The sequence below is a fragment of the Prionailurus viverrinus genome, chromosome B3, assembly GCF_022837055.1.
Source record: "Prionailurus viverrinus isolate Anna chromosome B3, UM_Priviv_1.0, whole genome shotgun sequence".
Taxonomy (NCBI): domain Eukaryota; kingdom Metazoa; phylum Chordata; class Mammalia; order Carnivora; family Felidae; genus Prionailurus; species Prionailurus viverrinus.
Window position 1 is genome coordinate 142,700,182 of NC_062566.1, and position 14,184 is coordinate 142,714,365.

At 50.3% G+C, this 14,184-nt stretch overlaps 2 long non-coding RNA genes and 5 gene segments (V, D, J or C); 2 read left to right on the top strand and 5 right to left on the bottom strand.

The window, feature by feature from the left end:
• Positions 1-14,184, bottom strand: part of LOC125168484 (immunoglobulin heavy constant alpha 2-like) — a 350,186-nt gene that overhangs the window by 143,682 nt on the left and 192,320 nt on the right. The window contains 1 exon segment of the C gene segment in view: positions 2,085-2,130. Within this exon segment, the coding sequence occupies positions 2,085-2,130 (46 nt within the window).
• Positions 1-14,184, bottom strand: part of LOC125168488 (immunoglobulin heavy constant gamma 4-like) — a 238,365-nt gene that overhangs the window by 107,530 nt on the left and 116,651 nt on the right. The window contains 2 exon segments of the C gene segment in view: positions 2,386-2,422; positions 12,393-12,402. Of these exon segments, the coding sequence occupies positions 2,386-2,422; positions 12,393-12,402 (47 nt within the window).
• Positions 1-14,184, bottom strand: part of LOC125168486 (immunoglobulin heavy constant gamma 1-like) — a 533,257-nt gene that overhangs the window by 84,382 nt on the left and 434,691 nt on the right. The window contains 1 exon segment of the C gene segment in view: positions 3,276-3,338. Coding sequence covers positions 3,276-3,338 — 63 coding nt within the window.
• Positions 1-14,184, bottom strand: part of LOC125168481 (immunoglobulin delta heavy chain-like) — a 724,259-nt gene that overhangs the window by 33,854 nt on the left and 676,221 nt on the right. The window contains 1 exon segment of the C gene segment in view: positions 1,485-1,539. Coding sequence covers positions 1,485-1,539 — 55 coding nt within the window.
• LOC125168482 (immunoglobulin heavy constant mu-like) overlaps positions 1-14,184 on the bottom strand; it is a 33,018-nt gene that overhangs the window by 7,087 nt on the left and 11,747 nt on the right. The window contains 1 exon segment of the C gene segment in view: positions 2,733-2,777. Coding sequence covers positions 2,733-2,777 — 45 coding nt within the window.
• LOC125168523 (uncharacterized) overlaps positions 1,485-14,184 on the top strand; it is a 242,250-nt gene continuing 229,550 nt past the window's right edge. The window contains exon 1 of the long non-coding RNA XR_007153181.1: positions 1,485-1,533. This is a non-coding gene — a long non-coding RNA (uncharacterized LOC125168523). The remainder of the gene's footprint in view (positions 1,534-14,184) is intronic.
• Positions 2,085-14,184, top strand: part of LOC125168518 (uncharacterized) — a 157,433-nt gene continuing 145,333 nt past the window's right edge. For all 8 annotated transcript variants that reach the window (XR_007153163.1, XR_007153167.1, XR_007153164.1 and 5 more), the window contains exon 1: positions 2,085-2,133. This is a non-coding gene — a long non-coding RNA (uncharacterized LOC125168518). The remainder of the gene's footprint in view (positions 2,134-14,184) is intronic.

Here is a 14,184-nt window from a genome sequence, read left to right on the forward strand (position 1 = left end):
GGGCTTCCTCTTACTCCAACAACCAACACTCTTCACTGAAATCATTCAGGACAATCAGCACATACGCTTCGCCTAAAACATGTCTCAACAAGAGTGCTCGAAAAGCAGTCTTGAAAGTGCTGACATGAATGAAGGCCACTTTATCAGGATATCTAAACGCTTCTTAATCACGAAGAGAAAATCAACCAACTTAAAATATTTAGAACACAGTAATTATGAAAACAATGCTTCGGGGTGTTAGAAAATGTTTGAGATTAATGACCGTTTGAGGAAATAACTAATTTAAAAAGTTAACATGAATGCATTGATAAACTGTCCTCCAGACTTCTCATTTCTTACATGTCTTAGTTTCAAAATGAGTATAAATGAGATGTTGGCAAGCGAAGACTGACGAATTAAATTCAAATCGTTAAAAAAGGAACTGTTCCAGCTTCTGCCAGCATCTCGGTCTTATTTTAGAAATGCAAATTATGCAGGTGTTGTTTTTCAGACTCGCAGGGCTGAGCAAAACCTCCCGAAAACCATTTCTTCATAACCATAAGCTATAAATTTGCCAAGTCTGTTTACTTGTTTCCCGAAATAGACCGTCCCTGTGACCTGTTTCCGGCCACCTGGTGCAGGTGTCCGGCCCCACACGCCGCCCCCTGGCCAACTCCACAACACCACTTCCAGAATAGCTGAATTAAATAAAAAGTAAACTAATTCAATACTGTCAGAACTCAGCTCTGGGTAGGGGGGGCCACAACACCGTGTTGCTATGTCCTGTATCTACTCCAGAAAGACATGATTCATGCTTGCTAATTGACTGATAAGATTAAAAAGTTTGGCATGCTCGAAAATCTCTCACATTTTAAAGTCTCAGTGGTCTTAATTATTTTTCTCAGGAGCCACTTCAGACATACCCTGTCCTTTGATAGTTATCGCGCCTCTCACAGGGAGCAAGCTGTCTTCTCCCAGAAGCTGCCCGCACTGAGCCGAGCTCGGTGGCCCCAGGCCTGCCCTTCCTAGGCGCCTAGTCCTTGCAGTTGACCAAGAATTGTAAACACAGTCTGCACAGAACACCACTCCTCATTCCAAAAAAAGTCTTTCACGGCGCGCTCTCTGTGCGGCATTCTTGTGGCGCTCCAAACACAGCTGCCCACACACACTCGTGAGCCGACACCAGGATCCAGATAGCGAGACCTCTCCTGCCGCAGCCACACTGTCCTGTGGCCATGGGGGTCCTGGCAACTCACCCACACATGGCCTGTCCAGCCTCCAGCCCCTCTTCAGGGGCTCAGTTACTGCCCTGGACATGCTGGCACTATTCCAGTTTTAGAAAAGCATCAGATAATCAGGAGGCTCTGAAATCCCTAAGGCACCCAGCTCTCGTCCCCTCCCGGCCAGCCTGCCCCTGGGGGACAGTCCTGAGGACCAGCCATCAATGCCCAGAAAACCCCACAGACAAGAGTAGAAAATAAAGGCCCCAGCAGGGCCACTCTTACCTGAGGACACTGTGACTATGGTTCCATGGCCCCAGAGATCGATACCGTAGTAATCACAGTGGTGAAATCTCCATTCGCACCCACCAAAACCCTGGGGGCCTCACCTGGCATCACCCCCTCTGGAGGCCTGCACTTCCAGGCCGCACGGAGGCCAACCCTCCAAGTCACTGTTATCTGGAGGGTCCTGGACTCCCTCACTGGCCCTGCTCCCCACACCCCACTGCCCCTGAGACCCCATGTCCTGGCCTGGCCCCTCAGAAGCCAGACCACCTCCTGCCTGGGCCACCCGACTACAAACCGCAGCCCCGAACAGGAACTCAGAAGTCCAATCAGCCCCAAGGGCCACTGCCCCGGACGGCAGGTGCATCAGGGCCACAGACCCCAATTATGTTGATTATACCACAGTCATGGGGACCCCCCAGGAGGCTTCAGTTACGTGGCCAGGCCACTCAAAGGAGCCGCCTCGTCCCCAACTGTGGAAAGGTGATCTGCAGCCCCGTGTCTGGGGGACCCTGTCTCTGCCTCCATTTCCTGGCCTCCAAAATGCCCAAACCCCAGATCCCCCCAAGTGCAGCCAGAGTGGGAAGGGTGAGGACCCACCTGAAGACACGGTGACCGGGGTCCCGGGGCCCCAGTAGTTGAACCAGTTGTCACATTGTGACAATGTTGGTGGGGCCCCAGACAAGAAGAGGGGCCTGGCTAAGGCCTCCATCCACCTCAGATCACAGCCAGTGGGGCTGAGAGGACCAGGTGGCCCCCCAAGCTGAGGGTGGCTGAGGTCCCCGAATAGCCTGGCCACCAAGCCAGCCCTAGATCCGAGACCCTGGCACCCTCCGTTTTCTCCCCAAATGCAGCCAAAACCTCCCGACAGAGAGAGGAGAGGAAAGCCGGGAGGACTCACCTGAGGACACCGTCACCAGGGCTCCTTGGCCCCAGAAGTCAAAGTAGTCACATTGACACGGGCCCCGCTAAGGGGTGTACAAAAACTTCACCCCCTGACCACTGCCTGGCTTCCTGAATCCTCAGGTGTGAGCCCCCTCAAGCCCTGGACACGGAGCCCCCTCTGCCAGCCTGCCTTCCACAGGCCAGAGGCCCCGCTCCCTGCAGAAAGGCCATCGGCAAGGTGGGAACCTCACAGCCTCAGAAGCAGCCCTCTGGGCTCCCCGAAGGCCCCACACAGACCAAGGAGCCTCCGGATATTTCTTCCCCAGCCCCGAGACAGAAGGAGCAGACAGAAAGTCATCTTACCTTGGGAGACAGTGACCCGGATACCTTGGCCCCAGCTATCAAAAGTATTGCACAGGGATACAGTCCCTGCTTCTCCCCAGACAAAAATCTTCCCTGGCCCCTTGCACGGGCTGGGACTCATTCCCCAAGGATGCAGCGGACACAGCTGGCTTCCCTGCCCCCAGCCACCCAACCCCAGGGCCACGAGGGAGGCAGGCAGGGGTGCAACTACTCGAGGAGATGGTGACCGGGATGCCCTGTCCCCACATGTCGAGCTAATAGCCACACTAGTGTGCCAGGCCAGCCCCTAGCACACAAATATCCAGGCCCAGCCCCAACCCTGCTCTGCCACAACTTCTCCTTCCAGCCAACACCTGTCCCTGGGGCTTCTCTTCTCTCTGCCAGCTCTCAGCTTGCTTACCAGCGGGGGCCCTGTCAGCTCTAAAGGCTAGTCCATAATGGGGCCGGGGCCCAGCAGGCCTCAGGCACTCAGCCCATGGTGGAGCTGTGACCGGCCCAGGGACCTGGCCTGAGGCCCCCAGAGCAGGTGCAAGGGGGACTCACCTGAGGAGACGGTGACCAGGGTGCCCTGGCCCCAAGGCTGGAAGTAATCATAGGCACAGTGAGCTGTCCCTGTGCTGGGGACGGCAGAACCCCCCACAGCCAGGGTCCCCAGGGAGCCCCAGGAACTAGAAAGTCTGTTTTCTGCTTGAAGAGATGATCCACCCTGGGCCCTGGCATGTTCCTTCCTGACCTCAGTCTCCTGGCCCGGGCTTTGGATGTCCTTCCCGACACCCGACTCCCTTTGGTCCCGAGGTCACGTTCTCGCTGCTCTGCCTTCCGATGACCTTCACTGCCTGGAGCCCAGTGTTGCTCTCCCTCCCTGAACCACTGGCCAAGCTGCGCCCCAGCACCCAGTCCGCTGCATACACCATGCCTCCCCCGGGGCCTTGGCGACCCAGTCCGTCCCTCTGGCTGGAACGCGTCTCTCTGTCATGACCACTTGGGAAATCCCCTGGCCTTCTGTGACCAGCTCAACACCACTCCCTCCCCTCCCCCGGTTTCGTTGGGTTGCCCAGCGACTCCCGCCCCTGGCCCTGCAGTGAGCCCCAGAGAATGAGCAGCTGGCCGCCCTGGGAGTGCTCTGGCACTGGGTTTCTGTAGAGCTGTTGGTCATGGTGGCCCTGATTAGCACTATGGTTCCTGGCTTAGCCAAAACCCCACGGGCTGTAAGGCAGGCGAGGGGGAGCTTGGTGGTGGGCCACAGGGCACACAGGAGACCCGGACCTCCATCCGCCATCATTCCTGAGTCACGAGCACACAATGATCAAAATGTTGAAGGCCTCCCCTGCACATTTTCCTTCTTTCTTTCAGAAATAAGAGCAGATCCAAGGCTGGGTCCATGGGCCACCTGCATTTGAGCTGTGTTGTCTGAGAACATCCCCAGTGGTGGCCCGTGGGCCCTACCCAGGCTCATGGCTGACCAGAGAGGTGGGCCCCATGGGGCCAGAGTCTCAGTCTGTGAGACTGAGACTGTGAGTCTCAGTCTGTGAGACTCAGTCTGTGTGCCTCAGCTCACACAGGTAGAGGCAGCAGCATCTACATCGTTAACTCTGCCCACTCATGTCTTCTGTGGACCAGGACTCTCAGGAGGCCAGGGCCACACCAAGCCCTTCATGCCCCCGCGGGGAGATGTCTGTGTTCCCACCCATCAGACCTGGGGCTGAGTGCCGGGACCCACAGGCTCCCATGGGCCAGGTGTAAGTGTGGTGGGTGTGTGTGACAGGGCGGGGGGAGACAGAAGGGAGACAACCAAGGACTGGGAGGGATGATGAGACCCCGAGGCTTGTGGCCGAGCAGGTGAGGGAAGGGCATGCTAGAAGCACATGTGTCTGTGTGCCTGTGGGTTTGGGTGCATAACTCCAGGCACAGGGACAACCAGAGCCCTGATCCAGGCTGGGCTGTGGGCCTGGAGAAGAGTGGCAGGTGGCTTGGTTGTAGATGGACTCAAGATGGCCTATGTGCCCTTTGAAGAAGCTGAGGGTCTTTCTCTGGAAAGTTCTGTCTAGTATGGCATGGAGGATGGATGTGGGCTGGACTGGGGCCACCAGGAGTAGGAAGGCTGTGGGGCTGTGGGAGGCAGAGGGCAGGGACGGCAGGCGTGTCTGAGGTGGGGCTCCCAAGAAGCAGGACCAAGGCTGGGGCTCCAGGTCACTGGCCTGGTCTTTGGGAAATGGGGACAATGCTGGAGGTGTAGGCACAGCAGTGGTGCAGGTGGTGATGTCAGCCTCAGGTGTGAGGTGCCGAGGAGACCCTGCTGTGATGCTGGGGTTCAGGACCTCTCCAGAAACAGCTGGACCGCAGCACGTGGACAGTGTCCGGGTCTGGGGCAATGAGGGTGAGCCTGGGGAGTGCTGTGGGGATGCCCTGTGTGAAGGCGGATAGGCTCAGTGGCCTGGAGGTGTCTGTGGAGAAAGCAGCCGGGGGAGGAGAGGCAGGGGTGAGGCGGGGAGAGTGGAGCAGGAACAGGGACTCTGTAGCCTGAGTGAGAACTGGCCAGCCCTGGGGACCCGGGGGCCAGGGCAGACTGAGGAGTGGGGCATGGCCTGTGCCTTCTCCCCACCCCCATGCCCAGCCTCCAGTGCCTGCCTTCCATGGCCCATGGGGGTGGCTCCTGGCTTGCAGACCAGGCTTCCTGCAGCCCCAGCCCCTTTATGGAGGCTCTTTGTGCTGTGGTCTTGGCTCTGGGGCCTCCTGTCTCCTTTTAGGGACCAAAGGGCAAGGTCTGCTTCTGGCCCTTGAGGAAGCACCTGCTCTGGCTTTCTAGGGCCTTCCGTTCCTGGCTGGGGCAGGGAAGGTGCCCTTCATGCCCTGCTGGCCCTCCCCCACAGTAGAGAGCCAGCCAGGCTGCAGGCATCGTCTGGCCTGCAGAGGACCCAGTTCAGCTCTTGTAGACCAGTGTGTCCTATCGGGCCCCTGGGCAGGGTAGGAGCTGACCTCAGCAGAGCTCTTTGAGCCTTCTAGAAAGATCTCTGACCTGTCATCCCTGGTTTTTCCTGGCAATCCATGTGGAGTTTGGGTCGGGGCAGCTGTGGTGGGTCCTGAGCCTGCAAACCATGCTGCTGGCTGTGGTCATGCCCAGGCTGGGCTCCTTCTGCAGCATCCCACAGCCCAGTTCCAGGAGCCTGCCCTTGCCCCTCTCTCCACCACAAGCACATGTCAGGGAAAGGACATGGGTGTCACAGGTGGGTGCCCCAGTGAGTGCCGGGCATGGTGTCTGGATCGGTGTAATGAGGTGTCCAGAATGGGGCTATCTGCTCAGTCTTCCAGGCTTTGTCCATAGCTTCAGCCTCCAGGGGCCCTACCCCTTCCAGAATGGAGACTGAGAAGGTGTCTCCTGGCTCAGCTGCTTACAAGCAAGACTCCAGTGGAGCTGAAGGCTGAACCCCTGGGATGGGAGGGGAGGGCACCCTGTCACTCAGCTCCCCTGTTAGTCATGGCATGTCCATGCAAGTGCTTCTGAAAACAGCCAGTGAGCTAAGAGTGGCTAGATGGGGCCTTGAGGTCCTTCCAGGCCTTGGTGGGCTAATCACACTCTAGGGTCGCATTCCCCCAGGATCGGACACTGTGGTAGACCAGATGGCCAGAATGCAAGTAGTTGAAAACATTCCTAATGTGCACAGGGAGAGGCTTTGTGTCTGAGATTTGCCTTGATGGCCTCTGCCATCAGGGAACTTACTCCTGAGCACTTTCCCCCAGAAGGAGGTCCTTATACATGAGAAACATGACAGGAAAGTCCTTCTTGCTTCACTTGTTAGACCAGAAGCAGCACAAGAGCAAATGGCTGCTGCCGCTGATAAACCAACAGTTGTGAGAAGCCACCAAAGGGAATAGAAAGGAACGAGAAACTGAATTTCCCTCCTCAAATACCCTATGATGAGCAAAAAAAGAGTAAAAACCAGAAAGAAGGCAAGAGCTTACAAACAAACAAACAAACAAACAAAGAAACAAAATGGGTGGGAACACAAACTCATGCTACGGTCAAAGAAAGAGCGAGAGTCCAGCGGCTGCTGGCACGCTCCCCACTTCACCCCTACAGCCCACAAGATGCAGTGGGGAGTTAACAAAGCCCGGAGAAGGCCCATATGTTCCTCCCGTTCCTGAGGGAAGGGGCTGGCCAGGGGGTCCGCGTGCCACAGGACAGAGCACTTTCAGTGCACGGGACAAAGGATCCACAGCGTCAGTCTTCTCAGTGAGTGAGGAGTCAGGACAGGAGTCTGCCCAGATGCCGAGGCTATGGGGTAGTGGTCGGGGGCCTCTGTGGATGTCTGGCTGCTCCTCCGTGGTGGGAGAGGGGCTGCTGCCGGCACTGGCTCCTGAAGCAGGAGGGACGGCCAGGAGCAAATGCACTCTCATTGTCAGTCTGGCTTTTTGTTCAAGAAAGGAAGCCCCAGCTTCTCCTGAATCTCCTTGTCCAGACCATATCCTTGTGTCCATCTGGGGCCTCCATCATGGTCTTGTCCCCTGGACCTAGGGGTGTTGGTTCTCTTTTCGCTGGGGTCCAAGAGCACATACTGCTGGATGGACACCTCATTTCAACCTGCTCTCTGGCTGGCATGGGAGCTGCCACAAGGACGGGGAGGGCGGCCACAACGGGCCATTAGTGATGGAAGCAGTGGCTCCAAGGCTCGGGTACTCAGGGCAGTACCCCTCCCCCCAGAGTAGGACAAGCCTGTCCCTGTGGTCAGTCCCTGCAATGACCTGGACATTCACAGAACCTCAGAAATAATGACATCTCCTTCTCCCCTTCTTTTCCTGAAGGCTGGGCTGAAGCAGATCAGGCCAAGCTCAATCCTCAGCCAATGGCACTGAGGGGTGTCTGTGGCACGATGTCCCCCTTGCCGTTCCCTCGCCATTGCTGGCATGCTCTCGCGGCAGCGGGGGGGGGGGGGTCCAGCTGTATGCACTTTTGAGGCAGTGTTCAAGCTTTTCTCTTGCGGGCTGTCCTGACTTGGCCTCAGAGGCTCTCACCCCTTTCCCACTGTCCCCACAGACTCCTGTCATCAAAGGCTCCCAGCGAGGAGTGAGTGAATGGGAAGAGCCAAGTAGCCTCGGAATTCTTGGGGCGCTCCCAATGGCCATCGGTCAAGGCTTGGCACCTAAACTGTATTAGAGAAAGTGGATGCTCTTTGGATAAAGGGTCTGGGTAGACAGAACCAGGAATCATGGCTCCCTCAGTTACCAGAGCATGAAGACAATGAGGGGCCGCCACCACAGCCACTGACCCACCAGAGTTGGCTCCTGTGTGGTGAGTTGCTTTCCTGTTGGTGGCTCCCTAAGGCCCCTGCAGTGGGTAGACCAGTTGGTTTTCTTGGAGTAGGGAAGAGGCAAAAGTGTGCAGAGGTGCAGCTATGTCCTGCTCCACATTTACCACAATTTTCCTTGGTAAGACTCTTGAATGCTCTGAGGCTTAAGATCCCTCATATGCAGAAACACAGGTAATAGCATCTTGCTTACGAGAGTCTTGTGGGGTTAAGAGGTAGTGATGCATAAGAGGCCCCTGGTGACAGGAACTCACAGAGAGAAGATCTAAGGAGAGTCATCAGCTATGACATGGAGGCTGAAATATTTGCCTCCATAAAATTTAAAAGTCATTTTATTTTACTTTATTTCATCACGATGAGTGCATTCCTATCTCACCTGCCCCCCCCCCCCGCCCTTCTGTAACCATCACTTTGCTCTTTATAGTTAAGAGTGTTTTTTTTTTTAATTTAGGGAGAAAGGTTAGGGGGAGAGGCAGAAGTGGGGGGGGAGAGAGAGAGAGAGAGAGTGAGAGAGAGAGAGAGAGAGAGAGAGAATCCCAAGCAGGCTCCATGCTGTGCATGGATGTGGGGCTTGATCCCAGGACACTGGGATCTTGACCTGAGCCAAAATCAAGAGTCGGATGCTCAAGTGACAGAGCCACCAAAGGGCCCTAAGAGTCTGTTTTTTGGCTTGTCTCTTTTTCTTTGTTCCTATGTTTTGTTTCTTAAATTCATATATGAGTGAAATCATATGATATTTGTCTTTCTTTGATTGACTTATTTAGCTTAGTATAATTCATTCTAGCTCCATCCACATCCTTGCAAATGGCAAGGCTCCATTCTTTTTCATCACTGAGTAGTATTCCATTGTATACATATACCACATCTTTATCTGTTCATCAGTTGGTGGACATTTGAGCTCTTTCCATAATTTGGTTATTGTTGATAGTGCTGCTATAAACATTGGGGTGCATGTGCCCCTTTAAATTAGTATTTTTGTATCCTGTGGGTAAATACCCAGTAGTGCAATTCCTGGATCATAGGGTAGTTCTATTTTTAACGTTTTGAGGAATGTCCATATTGTTCTCCAGAGTGGCTGCACCGGTTTGCATTCCCACTGACAGTGGAAGAAGGTTCCTGTTTCTCCACATCCTCGACAACACTTGCTGTTTCCTGAGTTGTTAATTTTAGCCATTCTGACAGGTGTGAGGCGAGGTGGTACCTCATCGTGGTTTTAATTTGTATTCCCATGATGACGACTGATGTTGAGCATCTTTTCATGTGTCTGTTGGCTACCTGTAGGTCTTTGGAGAAATGTCTGTTCATGTGTTCTCCCCATTTTTATATTGGATTATTTGTTTTTTTTTGGGTGTTGAGGTTAAGTTCTTTATAGATTTTTGATACTAACCCTTTATGAGATATGTCATTTTCAAATATCTTCTCCCATTCTGTCAGTTGTCTTTTAGTTTTGTTGATCATTTCCTTCACTGTGAAGAAGCTTTTTATCTTGATGAGGTCCCAATAGTTCATTTTTGCTTTTGTTTTCCTTGCCTCTGGAGACATGTCTAGTAAGAAGTCACTGTGATCAAGGTCAAAGATGTTGCTGCCTGTTTTCTCTTGTAGGATTTTGATGTTTTCCTGTATTACATTTAAGTCTTTTATCCATTTTGAGTTTATTTTTGTGTATGCTGTAAGAAAGTGGTCCAGTTTCAATCTTCCGCGTGTTGCTGTCCAGTTTTCCCAGCGCCATTTGTTGAAGGGACTGTCTTTTTCCTATTGGATATTCTTGCTTGCTTTGTTGAAGATTTGTTGACCATATAGCTGTGGATCCATTTCTGGGCTTTGTATTCTGTTCCATTGACCTAACTGTCTGTTTTTGTGCCAGCACCACACCATCTTTAAACTTTTTTTTTTTTTAACGTTTATTTATTTTTGGGACAGAGAGAGACAGAGCATGAACGGGGGAGGGGGGAGAGAGAGAGGGAGACACAGAATCGGAAACAGGCTCCAGGCTCTGAGCCATCAGCCCAGAGCCCGACACGGGGCTCGAACTCACGGACTGCGAGATCGTGACCTGGCTGAAGTCGGACGCTTAACCGACTGCGCCACCCAGGCGCCCCTGCACCATCTTGATGCTTGCAGCTTTGTAATGCGGCTTGAAGTCTGGAATCATAGTGTTTCCAGCTTGTCTTTTCTTTTTCAAGATTGCTGAGCATATTTGCCGTCTTTTGTTGTTCCATACATATTTTAGAATTATTTGTTCCAGCTCTGTGAAGAATGCTGATGCTTTCTTTTAATATAATTTATTGTCAAATTGGTTTCCATACAACACCCAGTGCTCATCCCAACAAGTGCCCTCCTTCAATACCTATCACTCACTTTACCCTCTCCCCCACCCCACATTCACCCTCAGTTTGTTCTCAGCATTTAAAACTCTCTGATGATTTGCCTCCCAATCTCTCTGTAACTTCCTTTTCCCCTTCCCCTCCCCCATGGTCTTCTGTTAAGTTTCTCAAGATTCACATATGAGTGAAAACATATGGTATCTGTCTTTCTCTGCCTGACTTATTTCACTTAGCATAACACTCTCCAGTTCCATCCATGGTGATGCAAATGGCCATATTTCATTCTTTCTCATTGCCACGTAGTATTCCATTGTATATATAAACCACATCTTATTTATCTATTTGTCAATTGATGGACATTTAGGTTCTTTCCATAATTTGGCTATTGTTGAAAGTGCTGCTATAAACATTGGGGTACATGTGCGCCTATGCATCAGCACTCCTGTATCCCTTGGGTAAATTCTTAGCAGTGCTATTGTTGGATCATAGGGTAATTCTATTTCTAATTTTTTGAGGAACCTCCACACTGTTTCCCAGAGAAGCTGCACCAGTTTGCATTCTCACCAACAGTGCAAGATGGTTCCCGTTTCTCCACATCCTCGCCAGCATCTATAGTGTCCTGATTTGTTTATTTTAGCCACTCTGACTGGTGTGAGGTGGTATCTCAGTGTGGTTTTGATTTGTATTTCCCTGATGAGGAGTGATGTTGAACATCTTTTCATGTGCTTGTTGGCCATCTGGATGTCTTCTTTGGAGAAGTGTCTATTCATGTCTTCTGCCCATTTCTTCACTGGATTATTTGCTTTTCGGGTGTGGAGTTTGGTGAGTTCTTTATAAATTTTGGATACTAACCTTTTATCCTATATGTCATTTGCAAGTATCTTTTCCCATTCCATTGGTTGCCTTTTAGTTTTGTTGATTGTTTCCTTTGCAGCACAAAGGATTTTTATCTTGATGAGGTCTCAATAGTTCATTTTTGCTTTTAATTTCCTTGCTTTTGGAGATGTAAGAAATTGGAGGTCTCAATAGTTCATTTTTGCTTTTCAATTTCCTTGCTTTTGGAATAAGAAATTGCTATGGCTGAGGTCAAAGAGGTTTTTCCTGCTTTCTCCCCTAGGGTTTTGATGGTTTCCTGACTCACATTCAGGTCCTTCATCCATTTTGAGTTTACTTTTGTGTATGGTGTAAGAAAGTGGTCTAGTTTCATTCTTCTGCATGTTGCTCTCCACTTCTCCCAGCACCATTTGTTAAAGAGACTGTCTTTTTTCCATTGGATATTCTTTCCTGCTTTGTCAAAGATTAGTTGGCCATACATTTGTGGGCCCAATTCTGGAGTCTCTATTCTATTCCATCGGTCTCTATTCTATTCCATGTTTCTGTTTTTGTGCCAATAACATACTGTCTTGATGATTACAGCTTTGTAGTAGAGGCTAAAGTCTGGGATTGTGATGCATCCTGCTTTGGTTTTCTTCTTCAATATTACTTTGGTTATTTGGGGTCTTTTGTGGTTCCATACAAATTTTAGGATTGTTTGTTCTAGTTTTGAGAAGAATGCTGGTGCAATTTTGATTGGGATGCATTGAATGTGTAGATTGCTTTGGATAGTACTGACATTTTAACATGTTCTTTTGATCCATGAGCATGGAAAGTCTTTCCATTTCTTTGTGTTATCTTTAATTTCTTTCATCAGTGTTTTATAGTTTTCAGCCTACAGATCTTTTAACTCTTTGGTTAGGTTTGTTCCTAGGTATCTTACTGTTTTTGGTGCAATTGTAAATGGTATTGATTCCTTAATTTTTCTTTCTGTTGTTTCATTATTGCTGTATAGAAATGCAACAGATTTTTGTATGTTGATTTTATATTCTGCAACTTTGCTGAATTCATGTATTAATTCTAGCAATTTTTTGGTGGAGTCTTTTGGGTTTTCTACATAGAGCATCATATTGTCTCCAAATCGTGAAAGTTTGGCTTCTTCCTTGCCAATTTGAATGCCCTTTATTTCTTTTAGTTGTCTGATTGCTGAGGGTAAAGATTCCCACACTATGTTAAATAGCAATGATGAGAGTGGGCATTTCTGTATTGTTCCTGACCATAGAGGAAAAGCTCTGTTTTTCCCGATTGAGGATGACATTAGCTGTAGGATTTTCATATATGGCCTTTATGATGTTGAGGTATGTTCCCTCAGTCCCTACTTTGTTGAGGGTTTTTATCAAGAATGGATGCTGTACTTTGTCAAATGCTTTTTCTGCATCTGTTGAGAGGACCAGATGGTTCTTATCCTTTCTCTTATTAATATGATGTATCATGTTGATTGATTTGTGAATATTAAACCACCATTGCATTCTGGGAATAAATCCCACTTAAACATGGTGCATGATTTTTTAAACATACTGTTGGATTTGGTTTGCTAGAATTTTGTGAGGATTTTTGCATCCATGTTCACGAGAGATGTTGGCCTGTGGTTCTCTTTTTTGGTGGTGTCTTTATTTCATTTTATTATTAGGGTAATGCTGACATCATAGAATGAATTTGGAAGTTTTTCTTTCTCTTGAATTTTATGGAACAGTTTGAGAGGAATGGGTATTAACTCCTCTTTAAATGTCTGGTAGAATTGGAGACTGAAATCTCGTCACGAGAAAATGGCTGCCTTGGCTCAAATGTTTCTGCTTCTCCTTTTCTGTGTGATGCTCATGAGCTGTTTGTTTTGTTTGTCATCTTGTCCACAAGTGCTTCCCCTCAGTGGACACAGTAAGACCACTCACACTTGCTGAGAGGACAGACATGTTAGTCTCCATCCTATCCTAGCTGTTCATGTCATGATTCCTGCTTTTCAACTCCCAAAAGAAGTTTTCCATTTCAAGCTGCCCTTCTCTGCTCTTTGAGTATGCAGTGGTTGCTCTGTTGTGACAACGTCCCGCAATGTGTGGCCTCCGCTCTGCGAGGTGTGAAAGCCCTGGCTCCTTGTCATGCCCACTTCCTTCCCGCCTCTGGTCACAGGGTCCTCCTCGGACCTCTGCTCTCTTACTAAACAGTGTACCTGGCTCTGCCTCCACCCCTCCCACCTGGGTCCACCTCATTGACGTCCTTGGGCACCTAGCTCTCCGCGTGCAGCCGCGGCTGTCACCTGCCCTGACCTGGCACTTTTGCTGGTGGGGAAATTTCTGCTTTGTCGGGACAGAACCCATCTCCTCTCTGTTCAGTCTCCCCAGCCGCTTGGGTCTCAGCCTCATGTTTTAACCACATTAGTATTTCCCACGGGTTTTGTGGCCCCAGCTTCTCCGTGCATCTATTGGTGGCTGACGTCTTTTCACGAGCAATTTTGCCATGTGGGGGTTACAGAAACCTATTCACTGGATTCTTGAATGTTCAAACTGTGTTTCAGCAGTGTTACTTTTTCTTGTTGATAAGGCACTTTATTTCTAAAACTGAGACATAATTGACAGATAACGATGTGTAAGTTTAAGGTGTCCGCGTATGATTGTTATGGCAGAGCTAGCTAACACCCCATGGGGGGTCACATAATTATCATTTCTTTTTCGTGTTGGGAATAATTAGGATGTGGTCTCTCAGCAAGTAGGAAGTTTACCATACAGTATCGCTGACTGCACTCCCTAGGCTGTGCATCGGACCTCCAGAACTGTTACATCTACTAGTCCTAAGTTTACACCCCAAACCACGTCTCCCCTACTCCCCCACCTCCAGCCCTTGGTTGCCATCTTTTGACCTTCTGTTTCGAGGAGTTCGGCTTTTTAAGTTTCTGTACATAAGCGAGATCACACAGCGTCTTTCTGTGGCTCGTGTCACTCTGCATAATGCCCTCGAGGC